Source organism: Sprattus sprattus (assembly GCF_963457725.1).
Source record: "Sprattus sprattus genome assembly, chromosome: 2".
In the NCBI taxonomy this organism is placed as follows: domain Eukaryota; kingdom Metazoa; phylum Chordata; class Actinopteri; order Clupeiformes; family Clupeidae; genus Sprattus; species Sprattus sprattus.
Window position 1 is genome coordinate 23,342,253 of NC_137921.1, and position 17,917 is coordinate 23,360,169.

Below are 17,917 nucleotides of genomic sequence, written 5' to 3' on the forward strand. Positions count from 1 at the left end.
GCTCACCGCGCTGGTGACTGTGACCTTAAATGTGTACGACACCAATGCCGCCAGTGTGGCCTTGCTCTCTCAGCACTTTTCATTTTCTCCCTTTCTTCTTTTCATCAGGCAAGAACAAAAAAGTGGGGGTTGGGGGCAGGGGCGCGGGCTCGTCATGGCAATGCACAAAAGATGAAGGCCGTTGTGTGGGCTTGCTGTGTATTCCCCAGCTGGATTGAGCAAATGTTACCTGCAAGCTAATTTAGCGCCAGCTTGAGGGTACAACCCAGCTGACCTTTCTGATCTGAGTCACAGTTAGAACTACAGAAATCAAATTCCATTCATGGCTTATTCATTTTAAATAATCATCTTGAGATGATGATTAAGACTCCCTCTTCTTATCGATTCTATTAACTACTCTGCAAACTGAAGCCTGAAGTCATCAGAGCCATTAGAAATGTCTGGTTCTCATTTCGAGGTTTTCGGCATTGCCAAAACCCTGGCTCTATGCATCTTTCGAAACCTCCAAAATGGCTAGCTGATGAGGCGGACCGATTTGGCCTTCAATTAGATCCCTCACTTGACGCAGATCTTGAACTTCAGTCACCTCACCTGGTTCCATATGGAGCTTGCTCTCTCTCTCGCGCTCTCTCTCTCTCTCTCCCCCCAGTGCAATCATTACCATTTAGCCTCGCCATTGATTCTGAATTCAGAAATGATCCACAGTGAAAATGAATATCCGTTTTTGTACCTGCCACCAAACATGGTCTCATTTCTACTCTACTTCAGGGCTCTCTAGGCTATCGTCCATAGAGTTCAGAGAAAAAAGAAGAACATAAAGGGTCAATATAGAGATGGGCTCTTGGCTGACATACATCAAACAGAAGAGTAGATTGAAATTGATTATTCTAAGCCAGGAGATTATTCCCCAGCCCTTATTGAAGAGCCCCATATGACATTCTTGAGGTTGTCCCAATTCAGGCTGGAATACAGGGCATCTAATGGCTTATTTTCAAAAGAGTTGAGGGGGAGAGAGGGAGGAGTTGTGATTGGGGAGAGGAAGAGCGAGAAGTGAAAAGCAGGGAGAGGGAGAGGTAGGGAGGGAGAGAGGGAGGTAGGGAGGGAGGTAGGGAGGGAGAGAGGGAGGTAGGGAGGGAGGTAGGGAGGGAGAGAGGGAGGTAGGGAGGGAGAGAGGGAGGTAGGGAGGGAGAGAGGGAGGTAGGGAGGGAGGTAGGGAGGGAGAGAGGGGGAGGGAGGGAGGGAGGGAGGGAGACAGGGAGGGAGACAGGGAGACAGGGAGACAAAGAGAGAGGGAAGGAGAAAAAAAAACTGTTTTTCACCACCACATCTCCTCTTCTCCCCTTGCCGCTGGAGATGATGAATGACATTTCCTGACTACTCGCTGGGAAATAAGAGCCGGCTCCCTCGTCATATTTGTATCAATTGTGGGCTTTCTTCTGACAGTGTTTACCTAGGGAGTGCCATGGTATAATGATCAGCCCAGGAAATGCAAATAGAGCGAGAAAGGGATAGGTGTGCTGGTGGGGGTGAGGGTGGGGTGAGGGTTTGGATGTGTGTGGGCGCGCCCCACCCGCCCGCCTTCAGAGTCCCCTGACAGGTGACGTGATAAGAGAACAACCTCTGGGGTGTAGGCTGAGTGAGAGGGAGCGAGAGCTCCTGTGATTTGGCAAGACTGAGCAGTTGTGGCAAACTGCTTTGAACTGAAATAAGTTCTGTGGAGAGGGAAAATGACAGATAGGGAGGGGGGGGGGGGGGGTGTGTGTGTTGAGGACAAGAGAATGGAATTGGTGTATGCACTCTGTGTGTGTGTGTGCATGCGAGTAACGTGTCTGCTGAAACGAGGGTCTTTTAATAGTGGCTTTGAAAATGGATTGGAGGTCAAGTCCCAATGTGAGCATAGCATGTTGCTGCTATGTAGACCAGGTGAGGAGGCTTTGCAAAACAGGTTAATGGGAGTGCTTACAGGTGTCTGTTGTTAGCATTAAACTCCACATGTGGTCAGGACCTTGTGTAGAGAGTGAGAGAGAGGATGTGTGTCTGTCTCCAGTGTGTTGCGTAGAGACTCCCTTGATCCCTCATAGGTTTTGTCTGCTTGTCACCCAGCATTTAAGTCTTGTTGTCCTGGAGGAATGTGAGAAAGATATGTGAAAAAAACAGTATTATGTTGACTCACACACTCCCTTCCCTTTCAAGTGATCTCAGCCAGTGGCCAAGGTCTCACATGTGCATCCCCCAGAAACCACAGGGATGTCAAAGCTCTCCTCCAAAGCAATATTGATTGGATGACATGTAGCGCTCTTGTTGTAATCAATGTCTCAAAATGTAATGTATGAAGTATGAAGACCGTTTTAGGAGTGGTTTGATTGCTTGATGTAAATATGACTAATGGCCAAATCAAAGTTGACAGTACAATCTCCCTAACACACACACACTCTCTCCCTCACACACACCACACACACACACACACACACACACACACACACACTCCCTGACTCTTGTGTTCACTGTATGAGGAATATGACAGAAATCAATATGTAGACATACATCCATGTGCGCGCGGGCGCACACACACGCACTGTCACAGACACTGACACCGACACACATAGTAATTGTGTCTTCTGTCCTTACACACCCATACATGTAGTCACATACTGTATGAGAATATGATAGAAGTCAATACACACACACACACACACACACACACACACACACACACACACACACACACACACACACACAGCTGCAGTTCCCCCATTGTTGACACCATGTGTTTCTCCTGCAGACTGGGAACCTGTGGGTCCCTCCCCAAGGCCCATCTGTCAACCTGGAGATGACGGGGCCCCAAGGCCCTATCGCCTAGACACCCCATGTATACACATGCACACACACACACACACATACACACACACACAGTTAACGCTGCAACCAGACGCCAGAGTGCTGTTTCGCCCTTCTCCTTTTCCCCTTTCTCTCCGCTCTGAAGGATCAGTGTAGAATTACACCCATCTTCTCTTTCACAACATTGTAGACAAACTGAAAGTGGAATCTAATGGCTTGGACACAGTGCAGTGTAGCCTAGATCATGCAAGCAGGCCTCCACACGTACAGAGACACGTAGATCCCTTTTGTCAGATTTTCGATGAGAATAATCACTGGGGCTTCCCTTCAGCTGGCATTGTGTGTGTGTGTGTGGGGGGGGGGGGAAGCGGGAATTAGCATATTTACCCTTGAATATTTTTTGTATTGTTTGTAGAGCTGTCATCAGGAGTTACTGGCGTTTTTCTTGCTTTTCTCGCTCCTCTTCTTCGCAGCCACCCTTCTTCATCTTCAAACTCACAGATAGAAAAAGGGAGAGAGGGAGATGGAGAGAGAGAGGGGGGGTGACTGGTTTTGTTTAAAAAGCTGTCGGAGGGTGGGTGCTTCCTCGATTGGTTTACCTGCCGGAGAGACGGCCTCCAGCGACGGCAGGCCCACCTGTCTGCCTCAAAGCTGCTCAGATAAATGCCGGAGTTGTCAGACAAGACAGAGAAAATTGTCGTGTGTGTGTGCGTGCGTGCGTGCGTGCATGCGTGCGAGAGAACGAGCGTTTCTGATGGTCAGACCTCGTTCCCCAGGAAATGAGTTGTCTCTTCTCTCAAGATGACCACTCAGTCACCCTCTCCCAAGCACACTATTAATGCTTTCCCTTTTAAACCTTGAGTGGGAATCACTTCTGGTCATTTACTGCTCTCTGTCTCTCTTTTTTTTTATTGGTGGGTGCCATCTGTCACCATCATTTTTTTTCTTTAAACAGGGCGCAAATTGAAAGCGTTTTTTTTCTTCTCGTCATTGTTGGAGCAAACCAGAGAGGAAGGGGAAAAACAGGGTGGGAAAGGAGAGGAGAGAGGGATTGAGTTAGAGGGATAGTTAGAGTCGAGGGGAGGAGGGGGGAGGGGGGGGGGTTTGACTCCCTGTGTCAGTGCGCAGACCAAGCTCTTCTGAAGATTTACATCATAATCGGCTCATCGGAATTATTGGCCAAGTGCTGGCTTAAGATTCGTTTTATAAATGTCAAACACATTTAGGGGGGAGATCAATTTAAAAGGTTATGAATCTCAGGCAAAAAAAAAAAAGGAAAACAACTTCCTCTCAAGGATAATGGCACCATCCATAATTGCGATGACTTTAGCATTCTTTCTTTTCTTCCTCGTTTGTTTTCCTCTCTCACCATCTTCCTCCTCTTGAAACAGCAAATGAGAACAGTTACTGAAAATGGCAGTGTTGGCGAGATCAGTGTAGGCAGTATGTTTTTGATCCGGCTGATCTGGAGGTACAAAGTAAATGTTGAAGGTTAACACCCTTGAAAAGGATAATGAATTAAGTTGTATATGTCAAGTTCCCTTTCATGAACAAGGGCTTGCTGTCATGGGGATATTTGATAATGGTTCAAGTTGGGGTTAAAGATGAGGCCCGGCATAGTAATTGTCTTTGCCCTCATTGCACCCCATATTTAATTTATTTCATTTTTCGCCTTCCTCAGTAGCTGTTGATCTGTGATGCCATCAGTCCTTGTCCCTCTTGGATTTCATTTTAAGGATTAATGCTGGCCATTTGTCACTGTGAGAGCTGAATGCAAGCTTGGTGGCCCACCAAGAGGAGATTAAATCAAAGAGTAACCTCAAATGAAAAAAAAAAAAAAGAAAAATCGAATATAAAAAGGACACCACTGCTTTCAATAGCACAAAGACACCTCTCTTTGCCTTTCACCTCCTACTGAATGGGCATGGGTTGGCATTGGGAGATTGAATGCGTGGTTTACATGTAGTCCATCTATAGGAAGTGAGAGACCTTGATGAGCAAAGGCATGGTGTGGTAAGCGCTGCTGAAGCTGTGAAGAAATGGACACCCTCTATTCTTTTAACCCCTTCCTCCAAGGTGGTTTTGGGTTGAAATGTTCATGACGATTCAGTATGTGTGCCTCTTGAGGGTTGTTGATTGTGTTTCATACAAAATGTTACTATTTTTTTAATTTGTGAAGGTCCTTTTGGCAGGTGATGGAGGGGGACAAAGGTGTGAAAGGGAAAAAAATGGTGTTTGGCCAAAAAGATAAAAAAAAAAAATACAAAAGTACTGACTGCTGAAAACTGTGACGATTGTGACTATGGCCATTGTGGCAGTCAATTTGTGGGACTTGTGCTTGGGACTAAAGAAGAGTTAACACTCCCTAACCCCCGTCTGTGTTTGTCTCACCCTCTCTCTCTCTCTCTCACACACACACACACACACACACACACACACACACACACACACACACACACACACACACACACACTTACATGCCTGTCTCTCACTCATTCTCTCTCTTTCTGTTTTGCAGGTCATATTTGAGGCGGAGGTCTCGGATGGGAAGACGGGCTTCATTGCGATTGATGACATCCAGGTTTTGAGCTATCCATGTGGTAAGTAATTACAACGGCAGTAATTACCCTGTGCGCCTGCATTGCCGCTGATGATTTCCTCAGTGCTGTGCAAATGAAGATAAGTAGGAAGGTGACACTGGCGTTTGTGGGGAGACAGGAGGGGAGTGTATGGGAGGGTGTATTTTGAGGGGTGGTGGTGGTGGGGTAAGAGGTGAGGGCAAAGAGGAAAAGACTGTTGTGGGGAGGAGATAGCGATGGATAGTAGCCGCTGTGCTCCAGAGTGTTAAATGACTAAGTAAATGGCTAAATGAAGGGACAACAGACTTAAAAGAGTGAGACACAGAACTGTCATCCTTAGTTATCAAATAACTAAGAGTTCTTTAATGGCTTGTGCCAACTTCACTGGTGTCCCCTATTGCCAGTTCTGACCAATGTGATCCATTGGGTGGATTCTCTGAAATGATCAAATAACCTGTAGAGTTTAATGGCAGCAAGGTGAGCAGTACGCCCTCCATGTTGCGCTGTGACGCCTCGATCTTGAGGATGGAGATCTTTAATCAGACGTGAAACTTTGTTCACGCTGACACGTAACAACCCATTATTCGCCTGAGGGTGCTTCCCAAGTGGGCCCTTTACAAATGATCTGTCAAAGCAGTCATCATAGCTTAGCAACTGGTGACTCCTTAGAGATTGGTGGTGTTGGCAGAAGCCGTGCAATGTTTGACAAAACCACAGAAGGAGGCTTTGGCTGTCGAGGCTCTTGCCTCGACATGGGCTTTGGTGGAGGGCTGCAATGAGACTCATGAAGGCTAAAGGGATTACATGAAATAATGGAAAGGTATCCCGATTAATGGCTGTTGTAGCCTCCAGGGGGATGGGTGTCTTTAATTGCCTCGAAGACGGATCTTAACCCAGACTGTAATCCCTCCGAACAATGCAATAAACCTTTACAGCCACGGTCGCCATGATTAGTTGTGACACTCAATTGTATGGGAGGATAAAATCAATTGTTTAGGGACCTTGTGTGCTTTAGCAATTGGTGACAAGGTCTCTCTCGCTCCACCCCCCCCCCCCCCCCCCCCCCCCCACCTCTCTTTATCACTCTATAAACGTATAGTCTAGGCAGAACTAGCAGTTGCGTGGTTAAAACTTCCTGCTGCTTGTTGCTCCCATTATGCACATCCACTCAATGGCGCCTCGTATGTGTTATGTGTTTGATACACAAGGACCTTCTCCTCGTCACCCTGGGTTGCAAAATAGTGGATCCTTAAGGAGCAGATGGGAAAGCATATACTAGAGACATTTCAGAGGATGACACTGCCCCAAGGCCCTCCCATGCCATTAGGGGGGAGATAAAGTCCCTGGCACTGTGCTGTCTGTTAGGCCTGTAGTGATGTATTTCCCCTGTGGAGGTGGGGAGGCATTGGTGGCCCTGCTGGGGACATAATTTTGCCCCTGTCTCTCCTCAAGGTCCAAATGATCATGCTTGTTGATTTAAGCTTCGGTAACACTGTAGCAGGGTTTTTTTTTTCAGCAAGCCTGAGTTTTCATTTTTCCATCGAGAGTCGTTGAGGGTTTTCTCTTGTTGTCTCCTGAAGCAGAGGAGAGGTAAAGAGTAAGGGAGAGAGAGAGAGAGAGAGAGAGAGAGAGAGAGAGAGGCAAAGATGAAGATAGGGAGGGAGGGAGAGGAGAGAAACACAGAGAGAGACGGATCCTTGAGCTTGTCCAGCTTTCTTGCTTTCCAGCCTCCCAGTCCGCCCATTCCTCTTGTGATGATGAACTCGACAACGCTTACCTCTCTATCTGCACCTCTCTGTCTCTCTCTCTCTCTCTCTCTCTCTCTCTCTCTCTCTGTGTCTATACACTAGGCCCCCCAACACAACAGTACATCTGAGCCGTGGTCTCACAGCATTAAATCTCCAAAGCTGATGTGTCTTTGAGTGTTTTACTCTAGACACAGTGAGCTTGCAGGAGCATTTTGCACTTTTTTTAACAAGAAGTCTTAGTCTTCCCCAGGTTCTCTGAACCTTCTTTGATCTGACGTGCCGTGTACGAGACCGTCATTGTGAATTCCCAGCGTTTGTGTGTCTGCGTATAAATATCACCAATCTGATTTTCTGCCAGTGTACGTACTCTCATTTGTGGGATTACCCACAGGGCAGTCATTTTCAAAATGCGTCAGGGGTTAAAAGGAAACAATTAAACAGACATTTCAAAATAATGCCGTACACTAATTAAATAAAAACATCTACAGGCGGAATTTTCCTCAAAGTCGAACTCGATTGGATAATTAATGTCTATTGGGAGACGTTCGTCGGCAAACTCGCAGGCCACGTATTTATAAATTGGTGGTGTCATCACAAAGCTCGAGCCTCGCCACCGTGTTTCGGATTGTGCTCAGGGACGGTATCCTTACACGGCTTGCATGGGCCGTGAATTAAATTTAATGAGAGAGTTTTTTGCAGGGCGTTTCTACAAGACCGCAAAGCAAGCAATCAGCTTTGATCTACTTCACCACAGTCTGTCTGCGGGTCCAGCACAGTTCAGAGAAAGTTTAGGGTATTTCTTTTTTTAGGGACTGTTTCAGCTAGTAATGGGAGCTCAATTACTCCTGGCCACTGTCCAGAATACAACAGGGCATCTGGATAGTATTCCAGCCAAATCGCCATGAATCATTTGGCAGTCCATAACTGGCTGTTAAATATCCTCAGTTCTAACCTCTGGGTATTTCTTTTTTTGTTATTTTGTCTCAATTCTTGCAAAAACAATGTCCCCCTTTTCCCCACTGGCCTAAATCTAGGTCTAACTTGGTGAAAGCCTGTCAAGTATGTTGGTTTGAAAGCTTTAGACAGCTTGTTTTTGTGTCGGAGCTGAATGTTTAACAACTTGTAATTCAACCATGTCAACACTTTTTCATTATTTAAATAGCTACAGCACTGCTGAGGTGGCGTCTGGGAGTGGTCCATTGTTTTGAAATAGCCCATGGCTCAGTATAGATTAAACAGTGGTTGATTCGTGCAAACCTTGCAGTGCAGTATGGGTTGACCTTTGCCATTTTTAGCGATTTTGGCTTAGCACCTAAACATTATACTGTTCCTAGTTGCTTTTTTGTTAAATTTTTTCAATTACGTAAGAATGTCCAAAGGGGAGATTTACCTGGGACTGTATTGATACAATTGTTTTGTCAGATCTTCCATGACTGAAGCATCCATCCTTTCCTCCCTACAGACCGATCTCCTCACTTTCTGCGTTTGGGCGACGTGGAGGTCAACGCTGGGCAGAACGCCACGTTCCAGTGTATCGCCACTGTCCGAGACGTGAAGAACAAGCTGTGGCTGCAGGTGGGTGGCCATTGACGGGGGCAGGGCAGGAGGGCAGGGCAGGAGGGCAGAGCAGCGGAGGCACATCATTCCTTTTTTCCCCTCCTCCTTCATGTTCCTCAGTCATGTCTCTTGGCTCATTAAGGATAGGCTGTGAATATCCCCTTCCATCTATCCTCCTAATGATATCTATGTGTGAATGTGTGAGTTTGTGTGTGTGTGTGAGTGAGTGTGTGATGTGTGCGAGTGATGTGTGTGAGTGATGTGTGTGTAACGTGTGTGTAACGTGTGTGTAACGTGTGTGTCTTGGCACACATGCCTGTGTGTCTAGGCACACATGCCTGTGTGTCTGTCTGCATGTGAGTGTAAGTCCATGTTGGTGTGTGCGTGTGCGTGTGCGCGCGGACGGACGGACATAGGCGTGTGAATTCCTGCTCTGAATTGTTGATCGGACAGGCTCCGAGAGCAAGTGAGAGAGGGAGACAGTGAGAGCTTCTGTCATGCATGGGTGCAAGGCAAACCGAGACCGGCGATGTGACCTTTCCTGTTGAGACGGATGAGTAGGTGAAGATGTAAAAGACACTACAGTCAGTCTAGAGCTTGTCTGAAGGTGTTGACTGTGCTGAAACGTAAGGAGAAGTGACATCGCTAAATGGGTAATGAATTGACTGCTGCTAGAATGTGTGTTTACACTTCGGAACACGCCTCGCTGATGGTAATTAGCAATGACAGCGGTGGGTTTGGGTGGATGGCAGCTCATTTTGGGGTGGAAATTAACTTTCTGAATCAATGTCATGGAGATGTCATGGTAAAGCACTGCAATGAATGCTAGAAGAAATGACAATAAATTAATAAAACGTTTTTCTCTTTTTTTCCCCTACAGAGAAGGAATGGTGATGACATTCCCGTGGCAGAGACAAAGTCCATCAGCAATCGCAGATTTGCAGCTTCCTTCAGGCTGAAGGAAGTGACCAATCATGATCAGGATCTGTATCGTTGTGTGACCCAGTCGGAGAGAGGTTCCGGAGTGTCCAACTTTGCCGGCCTTATAGTCAGAGGTGCGTTCACATCTACTGTTATTATTCTAGCAATATATTGTGATTGTGATTTTTTTTTTTTAAGGTCTTTCAAAAAGGGGTGCAGGCTTATAATGCTTTTCGATTATATGTGCAGTTCATTAGTTTGAGGCCTGAGCCTTGTTTTAACAATATCAGCTACAGCTAGCATCTGTTTATTCAAATTCCTGTAACATTGCACAAATTATATTTAAATCAGATTTGCCAAGGGGACAAGGGGACCGAGGCGCTTCATGTTTTGATACGTGAAATGTGTTTGTGTAAATTCTGCTCAAATGGGGTCACTGGAGAGAGCACGGCTCTTTGCCACCCAGCCCAGTGTTAACAGATACCTCTGAATCGAGGGGCCTTCACTGAATAGCTTTGCATATCCCTCGCCAGCAACTGAATTAATGCAGAGAGTCTTTCTGCACTCTCTCCCCCCTCCCTCTCTCTCTCCACACTCTCTCCCTCTCTCTTCTTCAAACGAGGAGAGGGGGATGGGGTGAGGGGGAGGGGTGGGGAGGGCCTCAGCAGTTTCTTGTTTATCTGAATGACTGTAAAACAAATTTTATTGTTAGCACAGGCCAGAGGGCAAGAGAACCCTGGTGTTAGAAGTAAGTTGAATATTAACTGCACTGACAGGTCCGATATCTCACTGCCGCTTGAAAGCTGACATCCCGCTACAAGGATACAAAAGATGGTAATTTTAAAGGAAATTTTTGGGCCATTGATACGGGTAGCCGTTAATGAGAGCTGGCACGGAGTTGCCCATTGTCGCTTATGACCCAAGGCAAGCAGTTTATTAGCGGCTGCTCTCGCAAACAGGAGGTGACAGTGTCCGCTCCTGGCTGTTTTGGTCCTCTTTGTAACAAATAGAAATTCCAATTGCAAATCCGTTTTGGTGAAGGAGTATTGATCTATGTGTCCTGCAGCCACGGCTGTGCAGCGGCACACACACTGAACAGAGCAGGGGTTTGTCATGTGGTTTGTTGCAAGGCTCTCCCGGTGCCTTGATGAAAAATGATGGCTGCCATTCAAACAGATCTGTATTGACAAGGCGCTCAGAGGAAAACAAGCTTGTATGTCACACAGTTTCATTCCTCATTTTTTTTAAAATTCAAAATCTTAGTTTTAAGTCTTCCTTCAACAGTCACATGCGTTGCATTACGATGATGAAAAGCCTTGATTTGGAGTTCGAAGTGTTTTGGAGTCTAACTTTACAACCGTAGTCCAGGGAAGAGGCTGGAAGCTACCTCTCCTGTGTGTGTGTGTGTGTGTGTGTGTGCTCTCTCTCTGTGCCTTAATGACTACCAATTGCATGCTTGTCATCTCTCCCGGTGAGCCCCCTGGAGCACCGAGGCTACCGTGCCACTCTGCCACAAACAAGTCGCCTGATTGGTTGCCCAGACGCCTGTCAGCCGCTGCCTAGCAGGGTTGGGAAATATTTGCTTAAAAGTGTATTAGAAATGCCTGAGCTGCCAGCTCTTCCCCGGCTGACGAAAGCCCACCGCTTGACAACCTGGAGCTCAAAGAGGGATTGTTAAAGTCTGATGAAGCCCAAATGGCTGACGTTGCCTGGTAATGATGAGGAGGGAAAAGAATTTTAGAATGCGTGTGTGTTGGAAGGGGGGGGGCAAGAAAGGAAAGGAGGGAATGAAAAAAGGAAAATAAATGTCAACACAGACCCCCCCCTCCCCCCCATCATTTGAAATCATAGGAATTGGAAAGTAGGTTGCTGTCATGCTTCTCAAAGTTTTTTTTTTTGTATACCCCTCCTTCCCCTCCCCTGTCTTTGAGGCTCATCATCTTCTGTTCCAGTGTGTAATTTTACCTGGATTGAACTCCAAATAGCTTTTGAACTGGCTATGTGTTTATGTTTGGCGGTAAACACATGATGCTGAACCACTGTGTACGTTTGTTTGCTTTGACTCGCAAGTACGCTGCCTCGTAGCGCATGGACGGGTCAGAGTGGCTTTGTGGCAGCTGTGTCCTTTGCACGGCCACTCTCTAATGGCGGTTGATCCACTGTTTATTCTCATGACCCAAATGGCATAGCGATATATCTTTACCATATCTATAATTTATTACACACCTTAACATACAGTGTATATGTTTATAAATAATAGATATGCACATATGTGTGTGCATGATCTGTGTAATAGTGGTGGACTGATTGTGTCACCTTGCTGGTTGTGGTTGCCAACGGAGTGATCCGCTTTGGATGTAAAGTTAGGTGGACAGTGGTGGAGGAAGTGATGGGCCCTCTGTGGCCAGTGGCATCATCAGTCAGCTGGAAAAATGCTGCGCTCTCTCGTGCTGCAAGGCCAGTCTCTGCCTGGTCATCGCCTACCCTCAGGGGCCTCGTCATTAAGTTGGGAAAAAAACTTTAAAAATAAATATATATATAAAGGCAGATGCTATAGAGCCATGGGTTCCCTTCCCCAACCGGCCATCTCTCCTTCCCCTCAGTGCAATCCTTCTCTTAATCTAAGTCTTCTCTCTCTTTTCATTATCTTTCTCTCGCTCTCTCACACACACACACATAAATCCCTAATTCATTCTGTCTTTCGTTTTCTCTTCTCTCTCTTGCTCTTCCTCCTGAAATCCCTGAGACCCCCACCCTGATCAAGCCCCTGCCTCTCAGAGTGAAGTGCTAGGAGCTGCTCCCGGAGACACTGGCCATTGCATTGGCAATAAACGAAAATCAGTAACAATCATGACTGGAGGTGTGTGCGTGTGTGCGTGTGTGCGTGTGTGTGCGTGTGTGCGTGTGTGCGTGTGTGCGTGTGCGTGTGTGTGTGTGTGTGTGTGTGTGTGTGTGTGTGTGTGTGTGTGTGTGTGTGTGTGTGTGTGTGTGTTTAGAGGGATGGGGATGTGTGTGTGTGTGTGTGTGTTTGTGGAAGGATGGGGGTGTGTGTGTGTGGAGGGATGGGGATGTGTGTGTGTGTGTGTGTGTGTGTTTAGAGGGATGGGGATGTGTGTGTGTGTGTTTGTGGAAGGATGGGGGTGTGTGTGTGTGGAGGGATGGGGATGTGTGTGTGTGTGTGTGTGTGTGTGTGTGTTTAGAGGGATGGGGATGTGTGTGTGTGTGTGTGTGTGTGTTTGTGGAAGGATGGGGGTGTGTGTGTGTGGAGGGATGGGGATGTGTGTGTGTGTGTGTGTGTGTGTGTGTGTGTGTGTGTGTGTGTGTGTGTGTGTGTGTGTGTGTGTGTGTGTTTAGAGGGATGGGGATGTGTGTGTGTGTGTGTGTGTGTTTGTGGAAGGATGGGGGTGTGTGTGTGTGGAGGGATGGGGATGTGTGTGTGTGTGTGTGTGTGTGTGTGTTTAGAGGGATGGGGATGTGTGTGTGTGTGTGTGTGTGTGTGTGGAAGGATGGGAATGTGTGTGCGTGCGGAGGTGCTGGCAGTGGCGACCAGGCTGGTGGTGGTAAGTTGTGCACCGTCACGGCGGATGTTTAACGTGGCTGCCTGGTGAAGGATGCGAGAGATGGATGAGGCGAGGTTCAAGGAGCAGTAATGCGGGGGCCTCGACACCATCATCCCTGCCTGTCAGCCCCCGCATGATGGATGGGCTGCCTGGAAGAAGCAATAATACCAGATGATGAAAGATTCATTCAACGGCCTCTCTCTCTCTCTCTCTCTCTCTCTCTCTCTCTCTCTCTCTCTCTCTCTCTCTCTCTCTCTCTCTTTCTCTTTCTCTTTCTCTCTCTCTCTTTCTCTCTTCTGCCAGGCTCACTCTCTCTACATGTACAGAGCCAAGTCTCTTGCTGTCATCCTCTCATACCCCACCCAAAGCAGCTCCGTCCACCTCATATCCCCCCTGGCTCTATTATTGAGTGTTAAACGCATACATCTGCCTACTACCCCTGTTCCGTCTTTTTCCTCCACCGCTGCTGTTGCCAGTTGCGCTCTCTTGTTTTTCCCTTTCCCTGCCTTCCCTCTTCCTTCTCCTCCTCCACCTCTTCTTTCCACTTTGCTCTTGGCTGCGTTTTTTTTTTTTTTAAACGCTGTGCTAATTTGCGCGGGTGCGGAGAGGAAGCAATTCAAGGCTGGCAGTGGCAGGCCCTCCTGGACGTCATGTGCCACTGCCGCCGCGCCTCTCTGCAGCGTGCGCACTCTCTCCTGCTTGTGACGGTGCCTGCTCTAATGAAAGGGGATGAACAAACCTCGCCTACAGGTACAGGCACAAATTAAACAACCTATTTTGTCCCTGCACCAACCAATCATCTTACTTCATAATGCCTTTTCGTGTGTGTGTGTGTGTGTGTGTGTGTGTGTGTGTGTGTGTGTGTGTGTGTGTGTGTGTGTGTGTGTGTGTGTGTGTGTGTGTGTGTGTGTGTGTGTGTGTGTGTCTGTGTGTCTGTGTGTCTGTGTGTGTGTGTGTGTCTGTGTGTCTGTGTGTCTGTGTGTCTGTGTGTCTGTGTGTCTGTGTGTCTGTGTGTCTGTGTGTGTCTGTGTGTCTCTGTGTCTCTGTGTCTCTGTGTCTCTGTGTCTCTGTGTGTGTGTGTCTGTGTGTGTGTGTGTGTGTGTGTTGGTAGGGAGAGCTCAAAAACAAGGGAAAAATAAGGCCCCACACATTATTGTGTGACACGGTGGATTTAAATATGCATGGATATTGAACACATTCCCTGAGGGAATGTTCGTGAACCACCATTTCACATTTGCTTTTCCCTATTACACTCGCTCATTCAGTAGGCGTTTCTATTAGCAAAGAAAAAAAGCAAATGCCTTTGTGTGGCCTAGTGGACTATGGTAGAGTTATACTCCTATTACTAAATATGGTAGAGCCGTGCTCCTATTCCTGACTATGGTAGAGCTATTCTCCTATTCCTGACTATGGTAGAGCCATGCTCCTAAACCTGACTATGGTAGAGCTATGGTCCTATTCCTGAGTATGGTAGAGCTATGCTCCTATTCCTGACTAGGGTAGAGCCGTGCTCCTATTCCTGACTATGGTAGAGCTATTCTCCTATTCCTGACTATGGTATAGCCGTGCTACTATTCCTGACTATGGTAGAGCCGTACTCCTATTCCTGACGGAAAGGTGGATATTCAACCTTATATATGTAGTGTGACTATAAACATCTCACAGCAGGAAATATCACTATCAGTCTCAATCATCAAGATTGGTGAGCATTTTTCTAGGTGACATTGGTTTGAGGATTAATTTGTTTGTTTTCCTGTTGGATGGTTCACGTATTAACAGTGTGAGAAAATAACATCAACAGCATAGGACACAAATTTCCTTTACCCAAATGATTTCCCCATATCTTTGTACTAATTAAAATCAATTTAGAATAAAATGATCAATTTTGCTTGTGATATTGCTAAGTCTGAGGGGATGATGAATGGCCACTTCTCCTCGCTCCTCACGGACATTTGTGTCTGGATTCACGCTGTAATGTTGGAGCAGTGCTGCGCGTTTGTTAATTTGTAAGAGGCATTATTAAATTAGAGTGGGAAGGAAAATCACATTTTCAAGTGTAATTTGGAGAACTGCTCAGTGCCATGCATCTCATGAAACACTGATAAGAGTAATGGCAGAAATTCGAGTCTAGAAATTAAGAAAAGGGACCTTAATCAAAAAGTAATGGGTACACCCGGCAGGGTTACATCCTAACCACAAGGGATTGGATGGTTTTCTTTCCTCATTTTGTGTCTGTAATTTCTTTTTTCTCACAATCTACTGCTCAACAGCCCACAGCCCAAGTTCCAAGCCTGGTCACCAGGTTACTACAGTGACACATTCACCCAGGGGGATACAGTATGTTAAGCAAACAAGCCCAGCAACTGATTTTACTTTAATAGGCTCTAATTCAGATCTCTATGCACCACCTATTATGCAAGATAAGAGTGCCAGATAAGTAATCACTTTTGACAAATTAACTGACATCCTATGGTTTGCTTTTGTTTGCTTGCAAACAACTCCTCTTGAAGATAAAAAGGGGGTGGATCACATTAATAGATGCTGTCTAACCAGTCACTGGTCCATGGCACTGCTTGGTCTCATCATTGGATGGCTTATGTCTTTTTAAAGCGCCACATCGGGAGCTGGTGTGTAACGTCTCCCTAGCACTAGGCTTGTGGTTGTAGCAGGTAAGGAGGGGACCTCACCGGAGTGGACCTGTCTTACAAGCACACTCACCAGGTGACTGCAGGCTAATCAGGACTAAAAGCGTCGAGAAAGCAATCACATCTCTGTAGAGTTGATCAATGGTTGTTGTTGAACGGCACTCTCAGGAAATGCACCCCAGACTAATGTGTTGCAAGAGCCGAATGCTGGCTTGTCGAGGTCTTGAGTTTCGGCACTTGCTGCAATACCATATATAAAGGCGAAAGTCAGATCAACCCACCCCGCAAAACCCACCCCCTCCCTATCCCACCCCACGTGCCGGCAATGTGTGAGCCCGCCGCACTAACCTGTTTAATTAGCCGCGACAAATGGGGATCGGCCAGCAGCCATCTGGAGTGGGAAGGATGCGCCTGCCCACCGTGCCGACACCACAGTCTTACCATCTGAACGCTGCACTCGTCCTACTCAGTTTATCTTCAGTCATCGTTGCATGTTAAAGCGCTCAAAGGCTGCTGCCATCACATTTCTTACATAAGGGGGGGGGGGGGGGGGGGGGGGTTGTGTTTAAAGAGCTGGCTTCATCATGTGGTAGTGCTTGTTCAGCAGCCGTTTTGAAAAACACTGTTGGAAAGAAATCACATTGAAAATCATCTTAACAGCTTTAAAGAACGAGTCAGTTTAGCAGGGAGGATGATAAATGACTCCTTCCAAGTATTCGCTAAACATGGAGAACATGCATCAACACCTTTCATTGTGTTTGGTGATATCCAAGCAGTGTGTGTTTTTGATGCTCGGTGGAATGACTTGCCAAGACTGTGACTGCTCCAGCGTCCAAACACCTCCAGACAGCCCCAGGAACCATCTGGATAGACTGAAACAGTGTAGTGCTTTGGCACTCCGGTTATAGCTAGGGACCAATTAAGTGCCGTTTCTCCTCTGTAACTTGTTGCACAGACTGAAGAGTTTGCTTGGGGTACAACAGTACCACAGTTTTGGTGCCATTAATTATTAATTTGCATAAACGCTGCTCCCAGGTGGAATATCACATAAGACTAAATCACAAGGCTTTCATATATATATATTTTTTAATAATATAGCATCACAATAGTGAGCGTATGAAATGTTCTTGTTTAAACGTAAGAGTTGGGGTTAAGAGTTGAAGGCTGTTAAAATGTTTGGGTGAGTTGTCGCAACTTGTTCAAGACTACCTGCAGATTTGGCAGTTTGGCAGTTTTTCTCGGCTGTTTGTTCAGTTCAGGTAATAATCCTCTCTTCATCTCTCAGAACCCCCAAGGCCCATCGCGCCGCCTCAGTTGCTTGCTGTGGGGCCGACATACCTCCTGATCCAGCTCAATTCCAACTCCATCTTCGGTGACGGGCCAATCATCTTGAAAGAGGTGGAGTACCGCATGACAACAGGGAGCTGGACGGAGACCCACGCTGTCAACTCGCCTAACTACAAACTCTGGCATTTGGACCCGGACACAGAGTATGAGATTCGTGTCCTGCTCACCCGTCCTGGGGAAGGCGGCACCGGCAGACCTGGCCCCCCCCTCATCACCCGAACCAAGTGTGCCGGTGAGTCACTCTCCTGCTCCAATTTGCTTTTTTATTTTCCATTATCTCTTTCTCAGCTCCTGTCTTTTCTCCTACTACTCCTCTGTCTCTCTTGTTCTATTTTTTCTCAACGTTTAGGAACATTAGCATAGAAATAATGGCCTGGAGTCCTCTTAGGGAAAAAAAAACATAATTGGATAAAGCCAAGGAAAATAAATAAAAGAACTGTCAGTCACTTAGAATCACTGTCAATGTATTTAATGTGTGTGTGAGTGTGTTATTTTTATAAAGAAAAAAAGAAACATGGGGACTTGCCCCAGAGGTTTCTTAATGACACTGCCTGTGGCTGTCAAAGACCTGCCCCTCTTTCCTTTCGCCACTCTCCTTTTTACCCTCATCTTTTCTGTGGCGCGATAGTCACACTCGGCAGGGTTGCTATGGCATCGGTGCTAAGAGCCACAGCCGGGCTTGATTCACAACTAGTATGGGGAAGCACGTAGGGAAGTGATTG

At 46.8% G+C, this 17,917-nt stretch overlaps 1 protein-coding gene across 1 annotated transcript in view; it reads left to right on the plus strand.

Moving 5' to 3' along the window:
* The window catches only part of ptprk (protein tyrosine phosphatase receptor type K), a gene marked incomplete at its 5' end in the record, with an annotated part of 126,088 nt that overhangs the window by 41,941 nt on the left and 66,230 nt on the right, over positions 1 to 17,917 (plus strand). Inside the window, 4 exons of the mRNA XM_080857446.1 lie at positions 5,357 to 5,438; positions 8,628 to 8,740; positions 9,603 to 9,777; positions 17,134 to 17,427. Coding sequence (XP_080713572.1) covers positions 5,357 to 5,438; positions 8,628 to 8,740; positions 9,603 to 9,777; positions 17,134 to 17,427 — 664 coding nt within the window. The remainder of the gene's footprint in view (positions 1 to 5,356; positions 5,439 to 8,627; positions 8,741 to 9,602; positions 9,778 to 17,133; positions 17,428 to 17,917) is intronic.